Genomic DNA, 23,109 nt, shown 5'->3' with positions numbered 1-23,109 from the left:
TATCATGGGTGTAAATAAGATCACACAAGAATTTAATTTGAAAGGAGCAGAAGGCCAAGAGTAAAGACACTAATTTAGGAGAAAATTGAGGAAGAGGATTTGTACAAAGAGATAGAAAAGTAGCATTCACAGATGTAGCAATTATCACAAAGGGGGAAAGAATTTCAAGAATTACAGAGTACTAATATTTAATGACTGTTTACAAATCAAAAGAAAAGTTTATTATCCCAATGTGGAAAAAGGGTAAAGAACATGGCCTGGCAAGTTGCAAAAAAGAACTTAAAGTAATTAATTTTTTTTTTTTTCAACGTTTATTTATTTTTGGGACAGAGAGAGACAGAGCATGAACGGGGGAGGGGCAGAGAGAGAGGGAGACACAGAATCGGAAACAGGCTCCAGGCTCTGAGCCATCAGCCCAGAGCCTGATGCGGGGCTTGAACTCACGGACCGCAAGATCATGACCTGGCTGAAGTCGGACGCTTAACCGACTGCGCCACCCAGGCGCCCCTAAAGTAATTAATTTTTTAAAAATATTTACTTCAGTAAAAATCAAAGCAGTATAAAATTTTAAAGTAAAGTACATTTAAACAAGAAGTGTGACAACTATTTAAATGTAATAACAATAATAACTTATTATAATATCCAGTGCTAGAATAGAGAAACGGCTAATGGTGGAAGTACAAATGCCTGTACCATTTATTGAAAGCACTACGTCCTTAGAGTTTTATATATCCTTTCACTCAGTTATTCTACACTAGAAGTTCATCCTAGAAAAATAATCATGTTTTCAAAGATATATTAATTTTAGCACCATTTACAATAGCAAGAATGGAAATAATCTTCTATCATTAAAGCTAAATAAATTACAATAAAACCACAAAAATTGTATTAAAAAAGAATATTTAGGGATGCCTGTATGGCTCAGTCGGTTAAGCATCCAACTTTGGCTCAGGTCATGATCACGCGGTTTGTGAGTCTGAGCCCTGTATCGGGCTCTGTGCTAACAGCTCAGAGCCTGGAGCCTGCTTCAGATTGTGTCTCCCTCTCTCTCTGCTCCTCCCCTGCTCACACTCTGTCTGTTTCTCTCTCTCTCTCAAAAATAAACATTAAAATTTTTTTAAAAAAGAATACTTAATGACATGGAAAAGACTAGGTGACTTGCAAGTCACAAAAGAGCATGTACATTTTGATTCCACCTATACATGTAGAATGACAAACACTGGATTTCTGTTGATTATATATACTTAAAATTTTTCTTTATTATTCTTGAGCATGAACAAAAGTTGTCAATTTAAGAACAAAAAAATGTTTAATGGTGCCAAATTAAAGATAAAGATAAAATTTTCCATTGTATTAGACAATATGGGAACAATTTGTGAAATTTCTAAGTAGTGGGAGAAAACAGTCATACTATAGTAAGCTGAGAAGTAAATAAGAGGGAGAAATAATAATTATTTTTCAAGAAGTTTCCCTAAATATTGAGGAAAAAAATTAGGATATATATTCATTACAGCAAGTATAATATGGCATACAATTATTCCTTTACCTGTCTGTGTACCCCATTAACCATGAGATCCTCAAGTTCAGGGTCTATATGTTTTCACTTTTTTATCTATTGCTAGTGCTTACCATAATGCCATTCACATAGAATGTGGAAAGGTGGGTACTAATCACTTAAGCAATTATTTTATTCTCTATTGTACTTTGCTATTCAACCAGAGTCAGCTGATTAGAACAACCATAACAAGTTATTAGTCAAGTTATTATGAGGCATCTGAAACTCATAAAAACTAAGACTCTTAGATATTAGTAAACAATAGACTTATCCCAAAAATGTTTTATTAAACAAATCAACCAAATATTAATACTGCCATATCTATGAGATACAGCCATAGCTTTCTACAACATACTTTCCTACTAAACTGGTTCTGAAATTTTCAGGAAAAAACCCTTTATTTTCCTCTAAGATTAAAATGACAAAATGTTCCACCAGCACCAGTGATTAAAAAAAAATCTGACAGACTAAAATTCTAACTTACATCCTCAGCATTTGGAATTGTTGCAGATACAGCTACAAATCTCATTGGAATCATTGTGCTGCTATTTTCTGAAGCAGGAGATAAAGACTGTACAGTTTTCATTCTGCTGACTACAACTTCAAGAGTTGGTCCACGATTTTCATCTTTTACAACATGTACCTAAGAAAGAAATCAAGAAAAAATGATTGACTATAAAATTAAAAAATTCCTTAATCAATTAAAATCCTTAATATTATCACTCTTCCTTAAGAAAATGAACTTTTCCACTTCAAGGGATAAAACATATAGTTCAGTTGAAAATGTCTTGTTTCTTTCTATCCATTCTAATCATTTTACCTTTATCTCTAAAAGTGAAAATGTGTTCACTACCTCATCAATGAGGAACAGTCTAACCAGCTGGACCAAAGAGTTGTCTCTCCATTTTCTAGTCATGCTATCCCATTTTTCCTAGAGAAAAAATGCAAGTGGCTTAACAGGATAAAGAACTATAAGATATCTATAAAAAATTTCAACATGATACAAATCATGGGCAATATTTTAGTTCAAACTTTTAGTTCTTAAAAGTATCCTGAAAAAAATGTGAAGATTAAAAACACTTTAAAGGATTTTGATAGTCTTACAAGTGCTTAAAAAACTAAACCCCCATTTATTTTTAAGTTTAACCAAAAATATTCAAAATTCTAGTCTAATTGCCTTTTTAAGCCCTCCCAAGTTCTTCCCTCTGCGATACATAATATTTGGATAAAAGAAAGCAAGCAAAAAGTATCATTACAAATTATCCTAAATAACAAATTGCTTATTCATATCTTTTTCTTATTTTTCCCATTTGGTAATTTGTCTTTTACTGCTGATTAGTAAGTATTCTTTATATAACCTGAACACTAGTACTTTTTATGTTTGTTTGTTTTACATTGCAAATATATTCTTCTACTTTGTATTTTCTTTTAACTTTTATTCTTGGTGAAGAGAAACATATTTTCTAATAAACCAAAAAAATAAGAGTATAAATAACACCTACTGGAGTTGTCATTATTATATGGGCATGCTGAATCTCAAATAGGTCATCCATTACTGTATCTCCAGTGAGTTCTTTACAATTCAATCCTATTGATCCAAATTTTTCTTTCCAATCATCAAAACGCTGACTACACAGGGCTTTTATTGGTGCCACTATAACAATATGAGATATTTACTTTGAATGTCAGTACAGTTTTAAAATTACTTTCACAAACATTGGTTAATAAAATTAGGATAAAACTATACATCCAGGTGCTGTGTAATATTTATTAATTGAGAGTTAATAATATAAACATATTATTTAGAGATATGTAATAACCAAACTGAACTAAAAATAGAAAAAGAAGTAAGTGCTCAGGGAACTGTAACTAAGAATGAAGAAAGGTAAGGCAGGAGATGACTGGTCTTCATTACAAGCCTTTTTGTGATAACTGATTTTTTTAACCATGTACATAAATTACTTTGATGAAAAATTTTAAATACATATATACCTAAGAAAGGAGAGTAGAGGTTCCTATGGAAATTTTTAGAATTACAAAATGTTTCAATTTATTGTTCATTTTGTTGTCCTTTTAAAAATAAACTTGTAAAGGTCAAATACTCAATTCAAATTTTACTTTTTATTTACAACTCTGGGAAAATGTGTGTTGAATTTAATATAACAGACAAGAGCAAATGTGATGTGTCTTCATTAAAAATGTATGGAGAACCAAATATTAATTCCTATGGCTTGAACTTGAATTTATTTCTTACTTTTGCCTTAGTGGTTTTTCATTATTATAATTAATCACTCTTACAATATATAAATACTTACTATAAACAATTTTAATGTTTGACCATGGCAATGGTACTTCCATTAACAATCTTGTTATAGCTAGTTCAAACATTACAGTTTTCCCAGAACCAGTTGGAGCACAAATCACAAAATTTCTATCTGTGTAAAGAAGCTAAAAAAAAAATTTAATCAATCATGATATATATAGAATTTTTCATTCACACTCTCGATTTGTTAGAAAATATGTAAGAAAGACTCTCTGGAATAATAATTCAAATTATTTCTACCTCTAAGCTTATTAAAATTCTAACCTTGTTCTAGACCTACAACTCTCAAAAAAACCTATTAATAATTTATCATTTTATTTTATATGTGAAAGTAATATGTCAGACCTAGAAGAAAATAATTTCTTTTGTTTCCAGAGAAATTTTTAGAAATATAATAAATGTAAACAAACCCACCTATGAAAATCACATGCATTCATTTAGCAAACAGTTTTTGAGTTCCTGTAATGTACCAGTCACTGAGCATAGCACTAGAAACATAAAGATGAATGTTATCTAGTCCTTGCCCTTAAAGAACACACTATCTAGTAAGAAGAGGCAGATAAGTAAAAATCAGAATAAAATACTTACATCATCAAAGGCTTTGGACTGTATATAGTTAAAATATGGGAATTCTTTGAAAATACTTCTAAATTTTGATGCTTAGAATAGCATTAAGGAGTCAAATATTTCAGAATTTTAAAAATTGGTTACTTTTAATTTTAAAATTCAGTTAATTAACTGACAGTATTTAATAATGAGACCTTAATACTTGCTATTTTAACATCATAAGAAAGGAATTAATAGGTATAGAGGAAAGGACCAACAGAGCAAGTGGCTCTTTAACTTCACCTCCTGTCACAGATGCACCAAATACATAGCTACACATGGAGCAATTCTGAAAAAAGTTCAAAAATTATTTAAGTGACTTCTACACATTGGGTAAATGAAAATACCTATGATGAAGGTAGGAAAGGCTGAGACAACTCTTACCCTAAATCCCATCCTTGGCACAGCACCATACAATTGGGAAGGAACTCTCAAGTCCCAGCTTCTCTCTCAGGAGCAAAGATTTCAGACCACACAGCTATAGCTCCAACCTTTAAGGCTCCCACCCAAGGGATAAAATCCCCAAACACCTAACTCTGTAAACCAAAAGGGCTTGCATTCATGAGTCCCATAGGACTATAGCAAACAAATAATTCTTTTTTTTTTTTTTTTTTTTTTTGAGAGAGAGAGAGAGAGAGAGAGAGAGAGAGAGAGAGAGAGAGCGCGCGCATGAGCAGGGCAGAGGGGCAGAGGGAGAGGGGGAGAAAAAATTTCAATCAGGCTCCACACCCAGCACAGAGTCTGACATGGGGCTCGATCTCACAAACCATGAAACCACGACCTGAACCGAAATCAAGAGTCAGATGCTTAACTGACTAAGCCACCCTGGCACCCCCACAAATAATCAATTCTTAAATGGACACAGGAACAACTTCCATTCCTCTACAGGTACACATCTAGGCTTGGTGCAGAGAAAGCAGCAAAAATGTTCATCTCTAGTTTCCACCTAGAAAGGATTTCCACTGCAGACTTTCTCAGCTGCTGCCTCAGGTCCTGGCTTCTAATTAGTTTGCACCTAGATGCCAATTACAACCCTCCCCTTTGGGACACTGATAAATTTTGGCACACCCTCAACTTCTAGAAGCCACTAAGAACAAAGACAGTAAGTTGGGCAATCAAAATGGTCTGAAAGGCAGCTAGAAGCTTGGGTTAGGTTAATTGATGAGGCTCAGCCTGTCAAGACTGAGAGAGGCAGATATTTTATCGAGTGTGTAGAAACCAGCAGCACAGAGAGTTAAGTGAAGAAATGGGAATATGTTCCAAACAAAAGAACAAGATAAATCTCCAGAAACCAAACTCAATGAAATAGAGATAAGTGATTTACTCAATATTTTTAAAAAATGCATAAAGATGCTCACCAAGGTTAGGAGAGCAATGCATAAACAAAGTGAGAATATCAACAAAGTCATAGAAGATACAAAAAAGTATCAAACAAATCATAAAGCTAATGAGTACAATAAGGGAACTGAAAAACTCGATAGAGGGGTTCAAATGTAGACAGATCGAACAGAAGAAAGAATCAATGAACTCAAAGATGGGGCAATGACATTAATCCAGTCAAAGGAGCAAAATGAGAAAAGAATGAAAAAAAAAATTAAGATAGCTTAAGGGACTTATTTTACACAGATACCAAAGCCAGGATACTACAAAAAAAGAAAATTACAGGCCAATATCCCTAATGAACATAGATGCAGAAATCTTGTATAAAATATTAGCAAACTAAATTCAACAGCACATTAAAAGAATCATACATCATGAACAAATGTAATTTATTTATGGGATACAAAGATGGTGCAACATCCACAAATCAATCAGCAAGATACTCCCACATTAAAAAGTTAAAGATAGGGGTGCCTGACTGCCTCAATTGGTAGAGCATGTGATTTCTGACCTCAGGGTCATGAGTTCAAGCCCCACATTGGGCATAGAGCTTAATTTAAAAAAAAAACTTAAAGATAAAAATCATATGATCATATCAATAGATGCAGAAAAAGCATTTGACAAATGCAGTATTTTTTTCATGATAAAAAACTCTCTAGAAACTAGGTAAAGAATGTACCTCGATATAATAAAGGCCATATATGACAAGCCCACAGCTAACATATTCAATGGGTAAAAAGCTGAAAGCTTTTTGTCTAAGATTAGAAACAAGACAAGGATGCCCTGTTTCACCACTTTTATTCAACATAGTAATGGCAATCCTAACCAAAGCATTTAGGCAAGAAAGATAAATGAAAGTTATCCAAATTGAAAAGGAAGAAGTAAAACAGTCTCTATTTGCAGACAACCTGATATAATATAGAGAAAATCCTAAAGACTCCATCAAAATATTATTGGAACTAATAAATTCAGTGAAGTTGCAGGATACAAAATAAATACACAGGAGCGCCTGGGTGGCTCAGTCGGTTAAGTGGCCGACTTCGGCCCGGGTCATGATCTCGCGGTCCGTGAGTTTGAGCCCCACGTCGGGCTCTGTGCTGACAGCTCAGAGCCTGGAGCCTGTTTCGGATTCTGTGTCTCCTTCTCTCTGACCCTCCCCCGTTCATGCTTTGTCTCTGTCTCAAAAATAAATAAACGTTGAAAAACAAACAAACAAACAAAACCAAAATAAATACACAAAAATCAGGTGCATTTCCTTACACTAATAACAAAATATCAGCAAGAGAAATGAAGAAAACAATCCCATTTATAATAGCATCAAAAACCAAAATACTAAGGAATAAATTTAACCAAGGGGACAAAAGATCTGTACATTGAAAACTAGAAGATGCTGATGAAAGAAAGTGAAGACACAAATAAATGGTAAGATATCTCTTCAAGGATTCAAGAATATTGCTAAATTGTAAATTGCCAAAGCAATCTACAGATTCAATGCAATTCTTATCAAAATTGCAATTGTATTTTTCAGAGAAATATAAAAAGCAATCACACAGGGAGCTACAAAAGACGCCGAACAGCCAAAGCACCCTTGAGAAAGAACAAAGCCAGAGGCATTACACTTCTTGATTTCAAACTGTATTACAGAGCTACAGTAATCAAAAACAGGATGGTATTGGCATAAAAACCAGACACCTAGATCAATGAAACAGAAGAGATAGCCTAGAAATAAATCTGTGTGTATATGGTCAATAAATTTTCAAAAAAGGAGCCAAGAACTGGGAAAAGATGATCTCTTCAATAAAGGATACTGGAAAAACTGAATATCCACATGCAAAATAATGAAACTGGACCCCTAGATACAAAAATCAACTCAAAGTGGATTAACCACTTGAATGTAAGATGTGAAATTATAAAATTCCTAGAAGAAAACACAGGGAGTAAATTCTCCTACATTGGTCTTAGCAATTATTTTTCTAGATTTAAAACCACAGGCAAGGGGCACCGGGGTGGCTCAGTTGGTTTAATGTCCCACTCTTGACTTCAGTTCAGGTCATGATCCCAGGGTCTTGGGATTGAGCCCTGTGTTGGGCTCCACACTGAGCATGGAGCCTGCTTACGATTATCTCTCTCTCTCCTTCTGTCCCTCTCCCCTGCTTGCGTGCTCTCTCTCTCTCTCTCTCTCTCTCTGAAATTAAAGAAAAAAGGCAAGGGCAAAAATGCAAAATAAACAAGTGTACTACTTCAAACTAAAAAGCTTCTGTAGAGCAATTTAAAAAGGAGCAAAGGACCTGAATAGATATTTTTCCAAAGAAGACACAAATGGTCAACAATACATGAAAAAGATTTCAACATCACTAATCATCAAGGAAATGCAAATTAAAGCAACAATGAGATATCCAAAGCAAGCTCCAGGCCCTGAGCTGTCAGCACAGAGCCCAACATGGGGCTCAAACTCACGAACTATGAGACCATGACCTGAGCCGAAGTTGGACGCTTAACCGACTGGGCCCCAGGTGTCCCCCAAATTTCACTTTTTAATGTTGACTGTGTTTCATTACCTGATGTGGGTTTCTGGTCACCTAACCCTGAATCGCTTTGTTATCAACAATTTGGTTGTACTAAGTGGTGGATTTAAATGCAATTAATCAGCATACTGGCTGAATAAGAACTTACACTGTACTTCCTCTGTAAGAAAGCTCAAAAATATTAGTAGATATGGAGAATAGACTGTCCCCTCTCCAAGGTGAGCCTGTTGTCAGTTTGGAAGATACTTGTATTTACATGGTATTCTTCTCAATCTGAGTCACATCTATCAACTACATCTATTAAACACTATATGCAAAATACATAACTAGATTTAGAAAGCTGGGGGAAGCTATAAAGAAGAAAAGTGAGTTCCTACAATGGAAGCTGTTATAATCTATTAAGAGACATAAAATAGATAATATATCTAAAAATACAAATACATTATTATTTAAGCAATTATATTTTTATGAAGATCTATAAAAATTGATGGATTGTAGTAAGTGATCTTGTTGAAAAGTTAAATCAGAACGTATTACTTCTCTGCTCAAATTCCCTGCTTTCTCTTAAAGCATATGGCTACAAGGCCCTACATGATCTTGCCTCTCCTCTCCATCTTTGTGATTCTGACCTCATATCCTACTACTCTTGCATCTGACTAATCTCCTCTAGCTATGTTGGACTTTTTTTTGTTCTTCAAAAACAACAGAACTTTAGCTGTGCTAATATAGCATGAAAGTCTTTAAAACTCTTCAAAAGTGTCATATCATGGCAAATTCTAGGGATAAGAAGACTTTCCCATCATACAGCTAATGAAACTAACTTTAACTATTTAAAGCTAACCTATTTCCTATGTTCCAACCATATTTAGATCACCAGGGAGAAGAAAGTATAGCAGGATTGAGACATCATGCTGAACAGAAGCACTAAAGGCTAGCTATATCTGAAGTTATGATATCATCATGTATACCCTTTACTGTTCCTTCCCCTCATTCTAACTTAGTTCAGTTATCTGCATTGGAGGCAAAATTTCATGATGAGTCAGGAAAATATTTTCTAACTATACTTCAGAATTGTCTCAGTCCCCTGAGTACCCAGGATTAGAATCACTCTCCTCTAGATTCCTCCAACTTAACTGCCCAATATCTGGATTTCACTTTCTGTTTTGCCACCTAGACAACAACTTTTGTGGAGTCTAGAGCCTTCCCTAGCTTTGAGTCATTAATTCTATATTCCTAAAGCATGATTTTGATGACATAACTTGACCTGCTCAAAAATACTGCATGGTTGGGGCGCCTGGGTGGCTCAGTCAGTTAAGCGGCTGACTTCGGCTCAGGTCATGATCTCGCGGTCCGTGAGTTCGAGCCCCGCGTCAGGCTCTGTGCTGACAGCTCAGAGCCTGGAGCCTGTTTCAGATTCTGTGTCTCCCTCTCTCTGACCCTCCCCTGTTCATGCTCTGTCTCTCCCTGCCTCAAAAATTAAAAAAACATTTTTTAAAAATTAAAAAAAAATACTGCATGGTTTCTCCTAAGTGCTTAATTAAAAAACAAAAACAAACCAAAAACAAAACAAAACAAAAAAAAACCTCTTCACCTTGGTATCCATGGCACTAAATAACCTGATCCTGGATACATATCAATCATTATTTCTGACTAGTCCTGGAATCATAGCTTTCATTTCAGCCAAACTGGAATGCTTGGCCTTTCTAACATATTCCATATTATTCTACCCTCATCCTCACACATGGCTACTTTTTTGCCAGAACAACTTCCTTACTTTACCTGCTTTTCAACGTATTTGGCGATAGTAAGATAAATAAGGGATGGCCCTTGCCTTCAAGGAGTTCATAGGTCATAGGGAAACACAATAGTCACAGCTGATGAATTATAATTAAAAAAAACAGTAAGTACACTGTGTTACAGACATACACAGGTTATCAAAAAAGCAAAGAGGATGTTACCTCCAGAACACACATATGTACTCAAAATATTTATATTGGAAATGCCCAGACATGTAAATCAGATTATAGGTAGAAACTACAAATTTCTTTAAAAAAAAATACTAGATTTGTAAAAATGTTCCCAATCCACAGAATGTCCCACTCTCATTTATTTCCCCTACCCATGTTTATCCCAATATGCTCTCCTTACCCAAAGTATAAGAAATTATGTGTATCTATTTGTAAGTAAATATGCTAAGAGTTTAGCCAATAACACAAAACTTGTTTTTGTACTTATCTTGTCACAAAGATAACTTGTCACTGGTAACAAGCAGTTCACAAATTGGCACAGTCTGCAGACCACACTCTGAGTAGCACTGACTATCACACGCGTTGGGTCTCTAATATGACCCCAAAAATTTACTTTCCCCTCTTTTTCTTTGTCAACCAAAATAAACATAGACACAATGAAACAGCATGTTTACAAATTATGATTTCAAATATAAAGCTGTTGTAGTAAAATAACTTAAAGGATACGGATTTCTGTGACAGCCTTCAAGGAATCTAAATCATTTTCTGTTACTCCTAAAAAAAAAAAATTATACATATTTATATAGGTATTTTTTAACCTCTTCCATACAAACTGCTTCAATAAAAGTAGCATAACTTTTTACTGAGAGCGCAGTTAAAAAATATTAAATTGTAGTTTTATTTTTTAAGTAGGCTCCATGCCCAACATGGGGCTTGAACTCATGACCCTGATATCAAGAGTCACATGCTCTACTGACTGAGCCAGCCAGGTGCCCCTATATCATAGTTAAAAAAATACAGTATGATAAAGAAATGCAAAAACTACATAGATAATCTACTCAAATTTACTATTTTTTAACTTTTCCTTATGCTGAGAAACATAGACTTGTTTGTACTGTTTTAAAATTAACTAAAAAAAACAAGGAATTACCTTGAACTTCATGAGGCTGGGATGTAACTGAAAAAGTTGGTGCTTTGAATATGTCTTCTCTGATTTCAGAATGAGAAAAAACGTCACTTGCTGTAAACATGTTAATGTCTGAATATTGATGTCTCTGCTTATTATTGCTACATTTCCATGATTCCCCTTTGTTCATTTCTGTTGGGGCAATTTTCACTGAAGCAACAGGAAAGTCCAGGTTTGTACTGTCATTAGAATAAACATCCTCATGTATGTGGTCAGATATTTTAAATAATCTGCAAAAAAAAAAAAAACACAAAAAAAACCACATTTGCACTTGTAACAGCTGCTTAGAATGGAAAAAACTAACATAAAATTGGTCCCTTTAAAAATATTCATAGACTGTGGTTTATTCAAACATTAAATTCAATCACTCCCCTAAAATATGACTTGCTAAATTTACCACTGAATTATGTCTTTTCACTTTTCTAAAACCCAAATAAATCCATTTGTAGTAGCCAACCTTCAAGACAGCCCCAATGATCCCTGTCTCCTGCTATGCACACCCTTTTCAAGCTAGGACTTCAAGTCAGGGCTGACTCATCAGACTAGAAGAATATGATGGAAGTGCAAGTGTGTGACTTCCAAGGCTAGGTCATAAACAATACTGTCACTTCTGCATGGTCTCTTGGATCATTCAGTCTCAGAGGAGCTAGCCACTACATCATGAGAATACGCAGGCAACTTTATGGAGAGGCCCACAGAGACAGGTATTGCGGCCTCTTGTCAGTAACTGCATCAACGTCCCAAATATCCAATAATCATTTTAGTATAGAAATACTAAAGAAGTATAGAAGTCAAGAATACTTTGCAAAGAAACATTTTTTTTTTTTTTGCAAAGTTCTAGAAAACACAGGCCATCTTTGGGATAGTAATTTATTATATTCAACTGATCAAAAGACAACCCACCAACTAATTTGTTCACCAGGGCCCTAAGGGACGAAGTGACCATTAATTTCTTAATATAACATTTACAAAGTAAATAATAGGGATGACAGCAGGTATCAGAATTCTGTAAGAAATGACACCCAAACAAGTATTGTGCAAATACAGGACACCTTCTAAATTATTTTTACCATCAGTTAAAAAAAATTGTTATTATTATTTATTTTTGAGAGAGAGAGCACAAGCAGGGGACCGGCAGAGAGAGAGGCAGACAAAACTTGTCAGCATGGAGCCTGATATGGGGCTTGAACTCAGAAACCACAAGACCATGACCTGAGCCAAAGTTGGACACTCAACCAACTGAGCCACTAAGGTGCCCCTACTATTAGTTTTAATGACATGTTTCCATATAAGAAAGAATGAGTCTTTAAAAACACTATAGATTGAGAAATACATTTGAGAGAAAACTGTAGGTACGCATCCTCCAACACTAGCAGCTCTCTTTTTTTTTAAATGTTTATTTATTTTTTAATATATGAAATTTATTGTCAAATTGGTTTCTATACAACACCCAGTGCTCATCCCAAAAGATGTCCTTTTCAATACCCATCACCTACCCTCCCCTCCCTCCCACCCCCCATCAACCCTCAGTTAGCAGCTCTCTTTGAAGATAGAAAATTCAAAAGCAGATGGTTAGCCTTGGATAATATAATAGAATCTGATTATGAAATAGTATCGAGGACAAGAAAAACAACTTATGCCACAGGATAACTCCTTGCTGTATGCTGTCATTATCAATTAAAAGCATAGACTTTGGAGTCAGAAAAACCTGGGTTTATTTTTATTTTTTGATGTTTATTTATTTTTGACAGAGAGACACAGCATGAGCAAGGAAGGGGCAGAGAGAGAGGGAGACACAGAATCCAAAGCAGGCTCCAGGCTCTGAGCTGTCAGCACAGAGCCCGATGTGGAGCACGAACCCACGAGCCACAAGATCACGACGACCTGAGCTGAAGTCTTACACTCAACCTACTGAGCCACCCCGGTGCCTCAGAAAAACCTGGGTTTAAATCTAAAGCTCTCGGGGCGCCTGGGTGGTTCAGTCGGTTAAGCAGCTGACTTCGGCTCAGGTCGTGATCTCGCGGTCTGTGAGTTCGAGCCCCGCGTGGGGCTCTGTGCTGACAGCTCGGAGCCTGGAACCTGGAGCCTGGAGCCTGCTTCTGTTTCTGTGTCTCCCTCTCTCTCTGCCCCTCCCCTGTCCGCGCTCTGTCTCTCTCTGCCTTTCAAAAATGAATAAATGTTAAAAATTTTTTTAAAAATAAATAAATAAATCTAAAGCTCTCTACTTTCTAGCTGTGTGACTTTAAAGTTAAAAATAAGTTTTTCAAACAGTAAAATATTATCCATGTGCTAGTTACCTAAATTCTCTAGACCTCAGATTCTTCCTAGTTCCTCTAGAACTGCCAATCCATATACTCCTCCATGTTCTCAGCTTCTTCACTCATTGTTACAGTTACTTCCTGATCTTAACAAAACTATTGCATTAGCCTAAAAAACTCTTGCTTCTTCAAATCTTAAGGAGAAACTGTTAAATCTTCCACATCCAATGTACTTGAGGGTTGAGAGTCTGTGCCTCCTCCACCCTAAATCTGCATCATTATTCTTCCATTGTCTTACAAAAGTATCTATGCTATCTAGTTACACCACCTTGCAACCCTCCTCATGGCATTTATCATATATTAACCTCTGGTCACTTTAGAATCTTTTCCTCTCAATCTCAAATTCTGCCACTATCTGTGTTACTTCAACATTCACGTAGATGAGCCATTCAAAATCCCCTCCCCTCCATTTCTTAGGCATTCATCTCCAGTGGCTTTCTTCTTCAAACAATCTCATCCACCTATTCTATCATCTTAAACACTGTCATTATCCAGAACTGCTCCTCCTCTCAAATCAATCATTCTGATATATCATTCTCTGACCACAACCTCTTATCCTTTTAGCTTGTTTGCACAAGGTACCAATGAGGTAAAACAAAAACAAAAACAAATTTACTTTAATGAACCTCTTTATTTTCTCCCAAACTATCTTCCCTTCTCTTTTCTCATATATCTTTAATGAACTTAGATTCCATGGCCTATCTTTTTGACCACTCGTTTTTACCAATATTCTAAACTCCAATTCTCCTTTATCCTTTTAACATACTTATCTTGCAAAACCTCAATCCTGGATGAATCCATGTACTTTTTAAAATAATTGCAGCTTGGGGCACATAGGTGGCTCAGTCAGTTAAGGGTCCGACTTCAGCTCAGGTCATGATCTCACTGTTTGTGAGTTCGGGCCCCGCATACGGCTCTGTGCTGACAGCTCGGAGCCTGGAACCTGCTTCAGATTCTGTGTCTACCTCTCTCTGCCCCTCCCCTGCTTGCACTCTGCCTCTCTCTCTCTCTCTCTCCCTCCCCAAAACAAATAAACATTTTTAAAAAAATAAAATAAAATAATTGCAGCTGGAGGGGCGTCTGGGTGGCTCAGTCGGTTAAGCATACGACCGCGGCTCAGGTCATGATCTCACAGTTCGTGGGTTCGAGCCCCGCGTCAGGCTCTGCGCTGACATCTCAGAGCCTGGAGCCTGCTTCGGATTCTGTGTCTCCCTCTCTCTCTGCCCCTCCCTCGTTCATGCTCTGTCTCTCTCTGTCCCAAAAATAAATAAACGTTAAAAAAAAAAAAAATTAAAAAAAAAAAAAAGACAACTGCTAAGAAGGATGTGGAGAAACTGGAACCCTCACATATTATTTGTGGGATTGTAAAGTGGTGCAGTTAATTTGGAAAACACTTTGGCAGTTCCTCAAAAAAGTTAAGTATAGAGTTACTATATGACCCAGAAATTCCAATTCTAGGTATAAATCCAAAAGAATTTCAAAATATTTTTAAAAATGGGGCACTTGGGTGGCTCAGTCAGTCGAGCACCTGACTCCTGATTTCAGCTCAGGTCATGATCTCACAGTCGTGGGATCGAGCTCCATAGGGGCTCCTCCGTGGGAGTCTCCAAGAGGAGATTCTTTGCCCCCTCTTCTCTCCCCCTGCCCCTCCCCCTTCTCAAAAAAATAAAAATAAATAAAAATTAAAAATATGTTCACAGAAAAATGTGTATATGAATGTTCACAGCAACATTACTAGTAATAGCCAAAAAGTGGAAACAATTCAAATGTGCAACAATTGATGGGTAAACAAAATATGGTATTGTCCACACAATGGAATATTATTTGGCCATAAAAAGAATGAAGTACTGATATATGACATAGTACAGATAAACCTTGAAAACATTATGCTAAGTGAAACAAGCCAGACACAAAAGACCAGACACTGTATGACTCCACTACATGAAATGTCTAGAATAGGTAAATCCATAGAAACAGAAAGATTAATGGTTGCCAGGGTCTGGGGAGAGGGGAGGATAATGAGTTGGAAAGGAGAGTGATCAATAATGAATGCAGAGTTTCTTTTGAGGATAGTAGTGATGAGTGCACAACTCTTGTGACTATTCTAAAAACCAATGAACTGTACACAAGAGTGAATTTATATGTAATTATATGTTAATAGAGCTATTATACAAAAATGCATAGACATAAACCTCAATCGGGCCCTTTAGAGTACCCAACAATCCTGTTATTATTCTAAGTGAATTGCTTTCCCATTTTCCATAATCTCTTCTACCTTTCTCATACTTGCTTAATATCTTTTCCCCTCAAACTCCATAAATAACTTCATCTCTTATGTCACAGAGAACACAAAAACTATCAACTAGATCTCTTCTGAATCTTAAACCCATACATCCAATTCTCCATTTAGACAATTTATAGGTACTTAATATCAACATATCAAAAAAAACCCCAAAAAACCAACATGTCCGAATCTGTACTCATCGCCGCCTTCTAAACCTGTTCTTCCTTTAGTTTTCTAGATCATGAAAGGGCACTACCCTCCTACATCATTCGGGCTCAAGCCAGAAAACTAGGAGTCCAGGTGTCATATCTAATAATCCTTTGGGTCCTATGGGATACAATCTCATAAATCACTCTGAACTCTCATTCTTGCTACCACAGTCTACATCAGGCTCCCACTCTCTCTCACCTGGACTAATAAAACAACCTTCTAAGTAACTTCTCACAGTGCATCCTAGATCCCTTCTAATTCATCATACTGATGCCAAGATGGACTTTAAATTTTTTTTAAAAATCTAATTTTACTCCTTTGCTTAAAATGCAGGACCTCAGCACACTAGTTCTCAAACTTTAGTGTGCACAACAATCATCTAAAAAAATTATTAAAAATGGTCTGGGTTCCATCCTTACCTTTATCTAGACTATGATTCAATAGGTCAATGGTAGGATCCAAGAATCCAACTTTCTAGTAAGCACTCCAAGTGATTCTGATACAGTGGGTCCACAGGCCACAGTTTAACAAACAGTGCCTTTAAAAGGGGCACCTGGGTGGCTTAGTCAGTTAAGCGTCAGATTTCAACTCAGGTCATGATCTTACGGTTCATGGGTTCGAGCCCTGCATCGGGCTCTGTGCTGACAGCTCGCAGCCTAGAGGCTGCTTCAGATTCTGTCTTCCTTTCTCTCTGCCCCTCCCCTACTCACAACCTGTCTCTCTCTCTCTCTCAAAAATAATAAACATTAAAAAAATTTAAAAAAGAAAAAAGAAAAAAGAAACAGTGCTTTAAGAAAAAGCACAAAGTTTATCATGCCTACCTGACTCTGAATGACCTGGCCTTTCCAAACCTTATCCCTCAGCATTCCCTCTGATTCTAAACAAAAGGAATTTTTCTAAGAATAGGCCAAGCTCTGTGCTACCTTAGGTCTTTTCTGCACATAGTATTCCTTCTGCCTGGAATACTCTCCTTCTTTATTTGTCCTTAGTTTAATTCTATATCTCCTTAAGGTTAAATTTATTTACATATTTTGAGAGAGAAAGAGAGAGAGAGTGAGAGCATGCTGGTGTGAGGGGGAGGGGCAGAGAGAGAGATAAAGAGAGAATCCTAAGCAGGCTCCACACTAACAACACAGATCCCGAGTGGGGCTCAAACTCATGAACCATGAGATCAAGGATGGTGGAGACTCTTTCAGAGAGTTCATAAGGTCAAAACAATTTTCATAATATTACTAACATGTTTGCCTTTAAAATTTTTCAGTTTTAATGTCTAATATGGTTACATATTGATAGATATAAATCACATACACAAAAACTGTTGGGAATTCCCAATAATTTTTAAATGTAAAAGGGTCCTGACAACAAAAAGTTTGAGAACCTTTGTTTTAACCATATATTTCATCAAAATAATTGTCATACTACAAAGCATTTAATCAATTATTTTTAGTTATTTACTGTCTTTCTCCCATTAAGTTGTACCACTCTGAAGGCAAGAACCTATGACTACAATCCCAGAGTTAACAGGGCATCTGGTATATAGACTCTATTTATTGTTGATGTTTTTCCCATTTAGATTCTACCATACTTCATACTTCTGGAAAGACACATAAACATTTAACTTTATCACTGAATAGTGTGTATTTCATTTAATTAATTACCTTTTTCGGAAGGCTGATGTGCTCTCTCCTTTATCTTCTGCAAAATTAACTAATTTTGTATCATCTGGAACATTTTTCTCAGGTTCTATCTCAGTGCCAATGTGATTTTTGTATTTCTGAGAAGAACCATACGTCAGCTTGCCAGGAACATGTGATAAGTCATCATTACCTGCCCCTCCTAAATTCAGATAATCTTCTTCATATTTTTTTGAGGAAAAGGCAAACTGGAATTTTTGTGTTGGTGAAATATAATTTGTGTCTTCATCAGTTATCTTTAAATTTGATGGTAACATTTTTGGCTTCTTTTCCTGACCTACAAAAATGGAATATATTGATTAATACATGTTCTTCATGAAAACAAATTTTCAAAATGACCATGAAAAATTGTAATAAAATTTTTCAAAAGTTTGAGATACAGGTAATTGTAACTATTAATGTATATTATATCACTGAAGGGCATTCAGAAATTAATCAGGAATTACTGAAATTTGAAATTTATATAAAAACTATATTATAGGACAGGTTTTAATTCCTGACTCACAGAAATAGCCATAATTATAATATTTAAGTATTTTATCTACTAGAAATGATATAATTATACAATTATGAAGATTTGAAAATTTATATAACTAATTTACACACAGAAATACAATGAGCAATCATAAAATGTTACTGAATTTGATTCAGTATTAAAATACATGATACAATCCTTTTAACTTTGTAATATTGCTTCTAAAATCAAAATAAAGGAATGCTTTCATCAAGGTGACAAAATGTTAAAGGTTTCTTTACAGAGACTTTACAAGCATCTTTGAGAAGTCAGGAGTCTATAGGCCTTGTTAGGGCATAAATTTGTTTTTCCATCTTTATATATACTTTATACATACTATATATAGTATATATAGCCTATATATTTTATATATTATTTGGTACATACAAGAATATAAATAATGTACATTTTCATATACAAAATATATACAAATTACAAAGCTTAAGAAAATATACGTATACGAACTATCACCTAATTTAAAAATAAAAGTTTTATCAACAATATCACATTAGATCACATATATTGAGTATGCTTATTTTTAGCTTTATAAAAATGGTACCAAACTATATATAATATTCTGTATATTGTTTTTTGGAATCTGTTTTGGTAAAGGTTTCCTTTATCTTTAGTAAAGGGGAAGAAACAAACTAAATGACAATGACAGTTTTAAGGGTAAGAGGAAACAAATTCATACAATAGAACATGTATATGTGCGACAGTGTATCGTAAACATATAATATGCATATGTATGTATATGTATGTAATGAGATGAAAAATGTTTTAGATTTTAAGATTTGGTGAGCACTATTTTGAATAAAAGAAGTCTCCTTTATTTTATTCCATTAAAATAAAGGAATTACACTTTAGTGTGTTACTAGATTTTTTACACTGACATAAGCTGCATGGGTTTATGTGATAGTTTACCTAACAGTTTATGACTTTCATAACAAATATGTGATAGTTTACCTAACAGTTTATGACTTTCTATTTCCTCCTCTAATGCCTGAGTATCTGGAATTTCTGATATCAATGGCGCAGGTGGGAGAAACCAATCCAATGATTTTTCAATGTCTGGATAGCTGTATAAAATATAAAAGTGTGAATATATATGTTAATAAAGTTACATCAGAAACTATCTATTAATTAAACATTACTCAATTACAGACTCTTAGATAAATATCCTATAAATTAACTTTCTGTGGTGACTTTGATGTATCCCTGTACACAGCAGTGTGCTCAATCTTTTTTTTCTTGTGTGTCATAGGGTTAATGGCACTGCTATGTGAGATATGCTACCTAAATAATGGCTATAACTCCGTCTCTTTTTGTCTAATTCAAACGCTTGTGACAAGAATCTTAAATCTTCTCCAATATAAAAAATAGTAAATCATTCTGAAACATTAGCATCTTAACTATCACAAATAATAAATTATTTATGACACACCTTACAACTAATCATGGGTCATCAGTGTGTAAATGACACCACTGCTGGTACTCTAGAACATTCCTAAAACATTATTACAAATTAATGTACTAATCCAAATATTCTTGATCCAGAACCATCTACAAACCCCAGAAAATCCAAGAAACCAGTTGAAACTGACAATCCCTTTGTAAACCTACAGTAATTGTTGAGATTTTTGCCACTCTGTGACTCTGTTGTCACTGTGAACTACTTCTCCTTATCTTTCACCCATGATCCTATTAACATATAATGCTTTAATATTTACTTTCCAATCAAAGTTGATTTGTCCTTCATTGGAAAAAAAGATAAGTATTAAGCGACAGGAAATAAAGTTGAGAAAAGCATCACATATACTGCCTACACCAAGTTAAAAGGATCTTATGATTTGCTTTTTACTCTCTTCATTTAGAATTTTAAGCCCTCAAAAGTGAGAGACCCAGCCTTTTACTTTTCTGCCTTTCACAGCATATAACACATAGCTACTACAACTATGTTTTCCAAATCAAAAACCTACAACACGTTATCTAACAATGTCTGACAGACTGATGATAGGCCAAAACATCTGAAATTTAGTATTATGTCAGAGGGTCCCCAAGATCACCCCAGAGCCAATGATGCAGTGGGCTGATTCACAGGACTCATCATTCAGTCCTACTCGTGACTATGGGGCAAAGTTCAGGGGAAATCAGGCACAAGTTTCCAAAGATCCCTTCCCAGTACAGTAACACAGGACACCTTTAATTCCCTCAGCAACAATCTGTGACAACATGTGTGAAGTGTTGACAATGAGAGAAGCTCATTAGAGATTCAATGCCAAGGGTTTTTACTGGGGACTAATCATGTGGGCATCCCCTGTCTGGTACATACCTAAATTCTAGATTCTCAGAAGAAAAGCAGATGTTCAGCATAAACCATATTATCTGTATAAACAGTTTAGGCACTGAGCCACTCTTATCAGTAAGTGGTGGGAACTTTCCTAAAGTTCTGACTCCAGCCAAAGGCCATTCTTGCAAGCAGGACTTTTTCAAGGACAGCAGTTTAGGCCTGATGTATTAACTCTTTTCTAGACAGAGACTATTTCAGAAAATCTAAGAAAGATGTTAACAAGATACAAAAAGCACACATCTAGCTCTACTATTCAGCCCCCACCAATAAAATCAAATCTTCTTTATGATTTGCCTATTTTTTCTCTCAGCCATCCAGAATCCAAATCACAGTAATATCTTTTACCACTATAACCACACATATACGTCTTACTTCATCTTCTTATAATGCTTCTTGAATTCATCATTTCCTTGTTTTTCCACTGTCACCATTCTAATCAAGGCTCTAATCAACTTATGTCTGCTTAAAAACAAAAGGGTTTTCACTGGCCTCACTGCCTCCAGCTGTCTCTAATATATTACACACTCCTGTCACATTAATTTAGAATTGTTTTCATCATATTTATTCCATTCAAAATACTTTAGTGGCTTCCAAATAATGCCAAACTTCAAGTGGCCTTAGGCTACCTTACAATTTTAATTCTCCTACACTACTTACCATAAGTCAAGACCAAAGTGAACTATTTGTATGCCAAATAGATGCTACATTCTGTCCTTCATCTTTGTTCAAAAATATTTCCTTTACACTGCTTGCCACTGTACATGACCCTTTGCCCTATCTACCCATAGAAGTTCAACTGTTTCATTCCTTCATTAACCTATTCAATAATTATTCACTGAGTATTGTGTTCTAAGTACTAGAGCTTATGTTCATTCGAAATCCAGCTCAAGTCCTATCCTCATGAAATCCTCCTAGGTTGTCTCCCTTCTCTCTCTGTAACTACTATGTGAACCTATAATATTTATCACAGTCCTACTGCATTGTGTGTGTCTGTGTGCAGGTCTATATAGAGGTAATAAAAACATTGATGATGGACAGATAGATCAGTCTGATACCACCTCCAGATCATAAACACACAAGGGTTTTGATTTACCTCCATTCACATCAATAATAGCATAGTCCTTTAGATAATTAGGCATATTAGTGAATAAATGTTTGTTGATTCAGTTCTGTGGCTTTCAACACATACAGTCATGTCCAAGATCCTTATTCTGACATTTATCTCCCACCACAATCTATCCTCAGTTTACTTTTCTAACTTTATGTCCCACAGTCTCTCCTTTATGAATCCTCTATTCCAGGAAATTTTTTACACACTATCTCCTAAAAGTACTGCAAATTGCCCCACCTCCATTCTCTTTTCTTGCTGTTAAACTCTGCCTTCAAGTGGTCTTTTCCCCTTTGCTTCTCAGAATTATCAAATCCTTCAAAGTTTCCTGATGTCTCTCCCCACTACCATAAAGCCTAACCTGATCAGTCTGTACCAGGTCTCCCTTGAAATCTGAAATTTCATTGCATGAAAATATGCTTATCATTTGTTTTGCACCCTTTCCTGACATTGTATTGTTAGAAACGCAACCATATGTTGCCAGTCCTGGCAACCATATGATTGCGCAGGCCAGTCCCGATTAACACGTGTTGTGCAAATGGATGCATTCTTTCACTCTCAAAGTGTCCTACTCTAGATAATGAATTACATGGTCGCATTATTAATGGCCTTTCCATATGTGTGCTTAATCTCCTCAGTTTTATGTTCTAAGTAAAAGTCTGTTTCATCCTTCTTATACCCCTTTCAGCATTCAGTCAATATTTGAAGATTTGAATGAATGAAAAAAATAAAGCAACAAATACTTTACACAATGCTTCCTTTTTTAAAAAAAGGATAATACAGGGACACCTGGCTGGCTCAGTCAGTGGAGCATGCAACTCTTGATCTCAGGGTTGTGATTTTGAGCCCCATATTAGGTGTAGAGATTAGTTAAAAATAAAATCTTTTTGGAGGCACCTGGTGGCTCAGAGTCGGTTGAATGTTCAACTTTGGCTCACGATTCGTGAGTTTGAGCCCCACATCAGGCTTGCTGATGTCAGCACAAAACTCACTTTGGATCCTCTGTCCCCCTCTCTCAGCCCCTTCCCTGTTCACACAAACTCTCTCTCTCAAAAATAAACACTAAAAAAAATTTTTTTAATAAATAAATAAAATAAAACCTTTTTTTTTACAAAAAGATAACACAAGAGAATACACAGAAAACTTAGAATTGAGAACAATTCACATGTGAAAATCCATTAAAAGCCTGTATTTAACATACTATCTATTCTCCATTCTTATTTCCTTTAGTGCCACATCTTTATTTCCACCCCTACTTCCTGCCTGCCCTGAATCTGGCCAACACACTTGGCCCTTGGCACACTGCCC

The 23,109-nt window shown here is 35.5% G+C and overlaps 1 protein-coding gene across 8 annotated transcripts in view; it reads right to left on the bottom strand.

Moving 5' to 3' along the window:
- The window catches only part of HFM1 (helicase for meiosis 1), a 95,059-nt gene that overhangs the window by 67,720 nt on the left and 4,230 nt on the right, over nucleotides 1–23,109 (bottom strand). For all 8 annotated transcript variants that reach the window (XR_007154740.1, XM_047870674.1, XM_047870672.1 and 5 more), the window contains 9 exons: nucleotides 19,310–19,422; nucleotides 17,794–18,106; nucleotides 11,288–11,553; nucleotides 10,864–10,911; nucleotides 4,467–4,537; nucleotides 3,871–4,003; nucleotides 3,058–3,209; nucleotides 2,409–2,486; nucleotides 2,040–2,198 (listed from right to left, as the gene is read on the bottom strand). Coding sequence is in view for 7 of the 8 variants with exons in the window: in XM_047870674.1 (XP_047726630.1) it covers nucleotides 2,040–2,198; nucleotides 2,409–2,486; nucleotides 3,058–3,209; nucleotides 3,871–4,003; nucleotides 4,467–4,537; nucleotides 10,864–10,911; nucleotides 11,288–11,553; nucleotides 17,794–18,106; nucleotides 19,310–19,422 (1,333 nt within the window). In the remaining variant the exon portion in view is untranslated. The remainder of the gene's footprint in view (nucleotides 1–2,039; nucleotides 2,199–2,408; nucleotides 2,487–3,057; nucleotides 3,210–3,870; nucleotides 4,004–4,466; nucleotides 4,538–10,863; nucleotides 10,912–11,287; nucleotides 11,554–17,793; nucleotides 18,107–19,309; nucleotides 19,423–23,109) is intronic.

The sequence above is a fragment of the Prionailurus viverrinus genome, chromosome C1 (genome assembly GCF_022837055.1).
Source record: "Prionailurus viverrinus isolate Anna chromosome C1, UM_Priviv_1.0, whole genome shotgun sequence".
Taxonomy (NCBI): Eukaryota; Metazoa; Chordata; class Mammalia; order Carnivora; family Felidae; genus Prionailurus; species Prionailurus viverrinus.
This window is presented reverse-complemented; position numbering and strand designations above follow the sequence as displayed.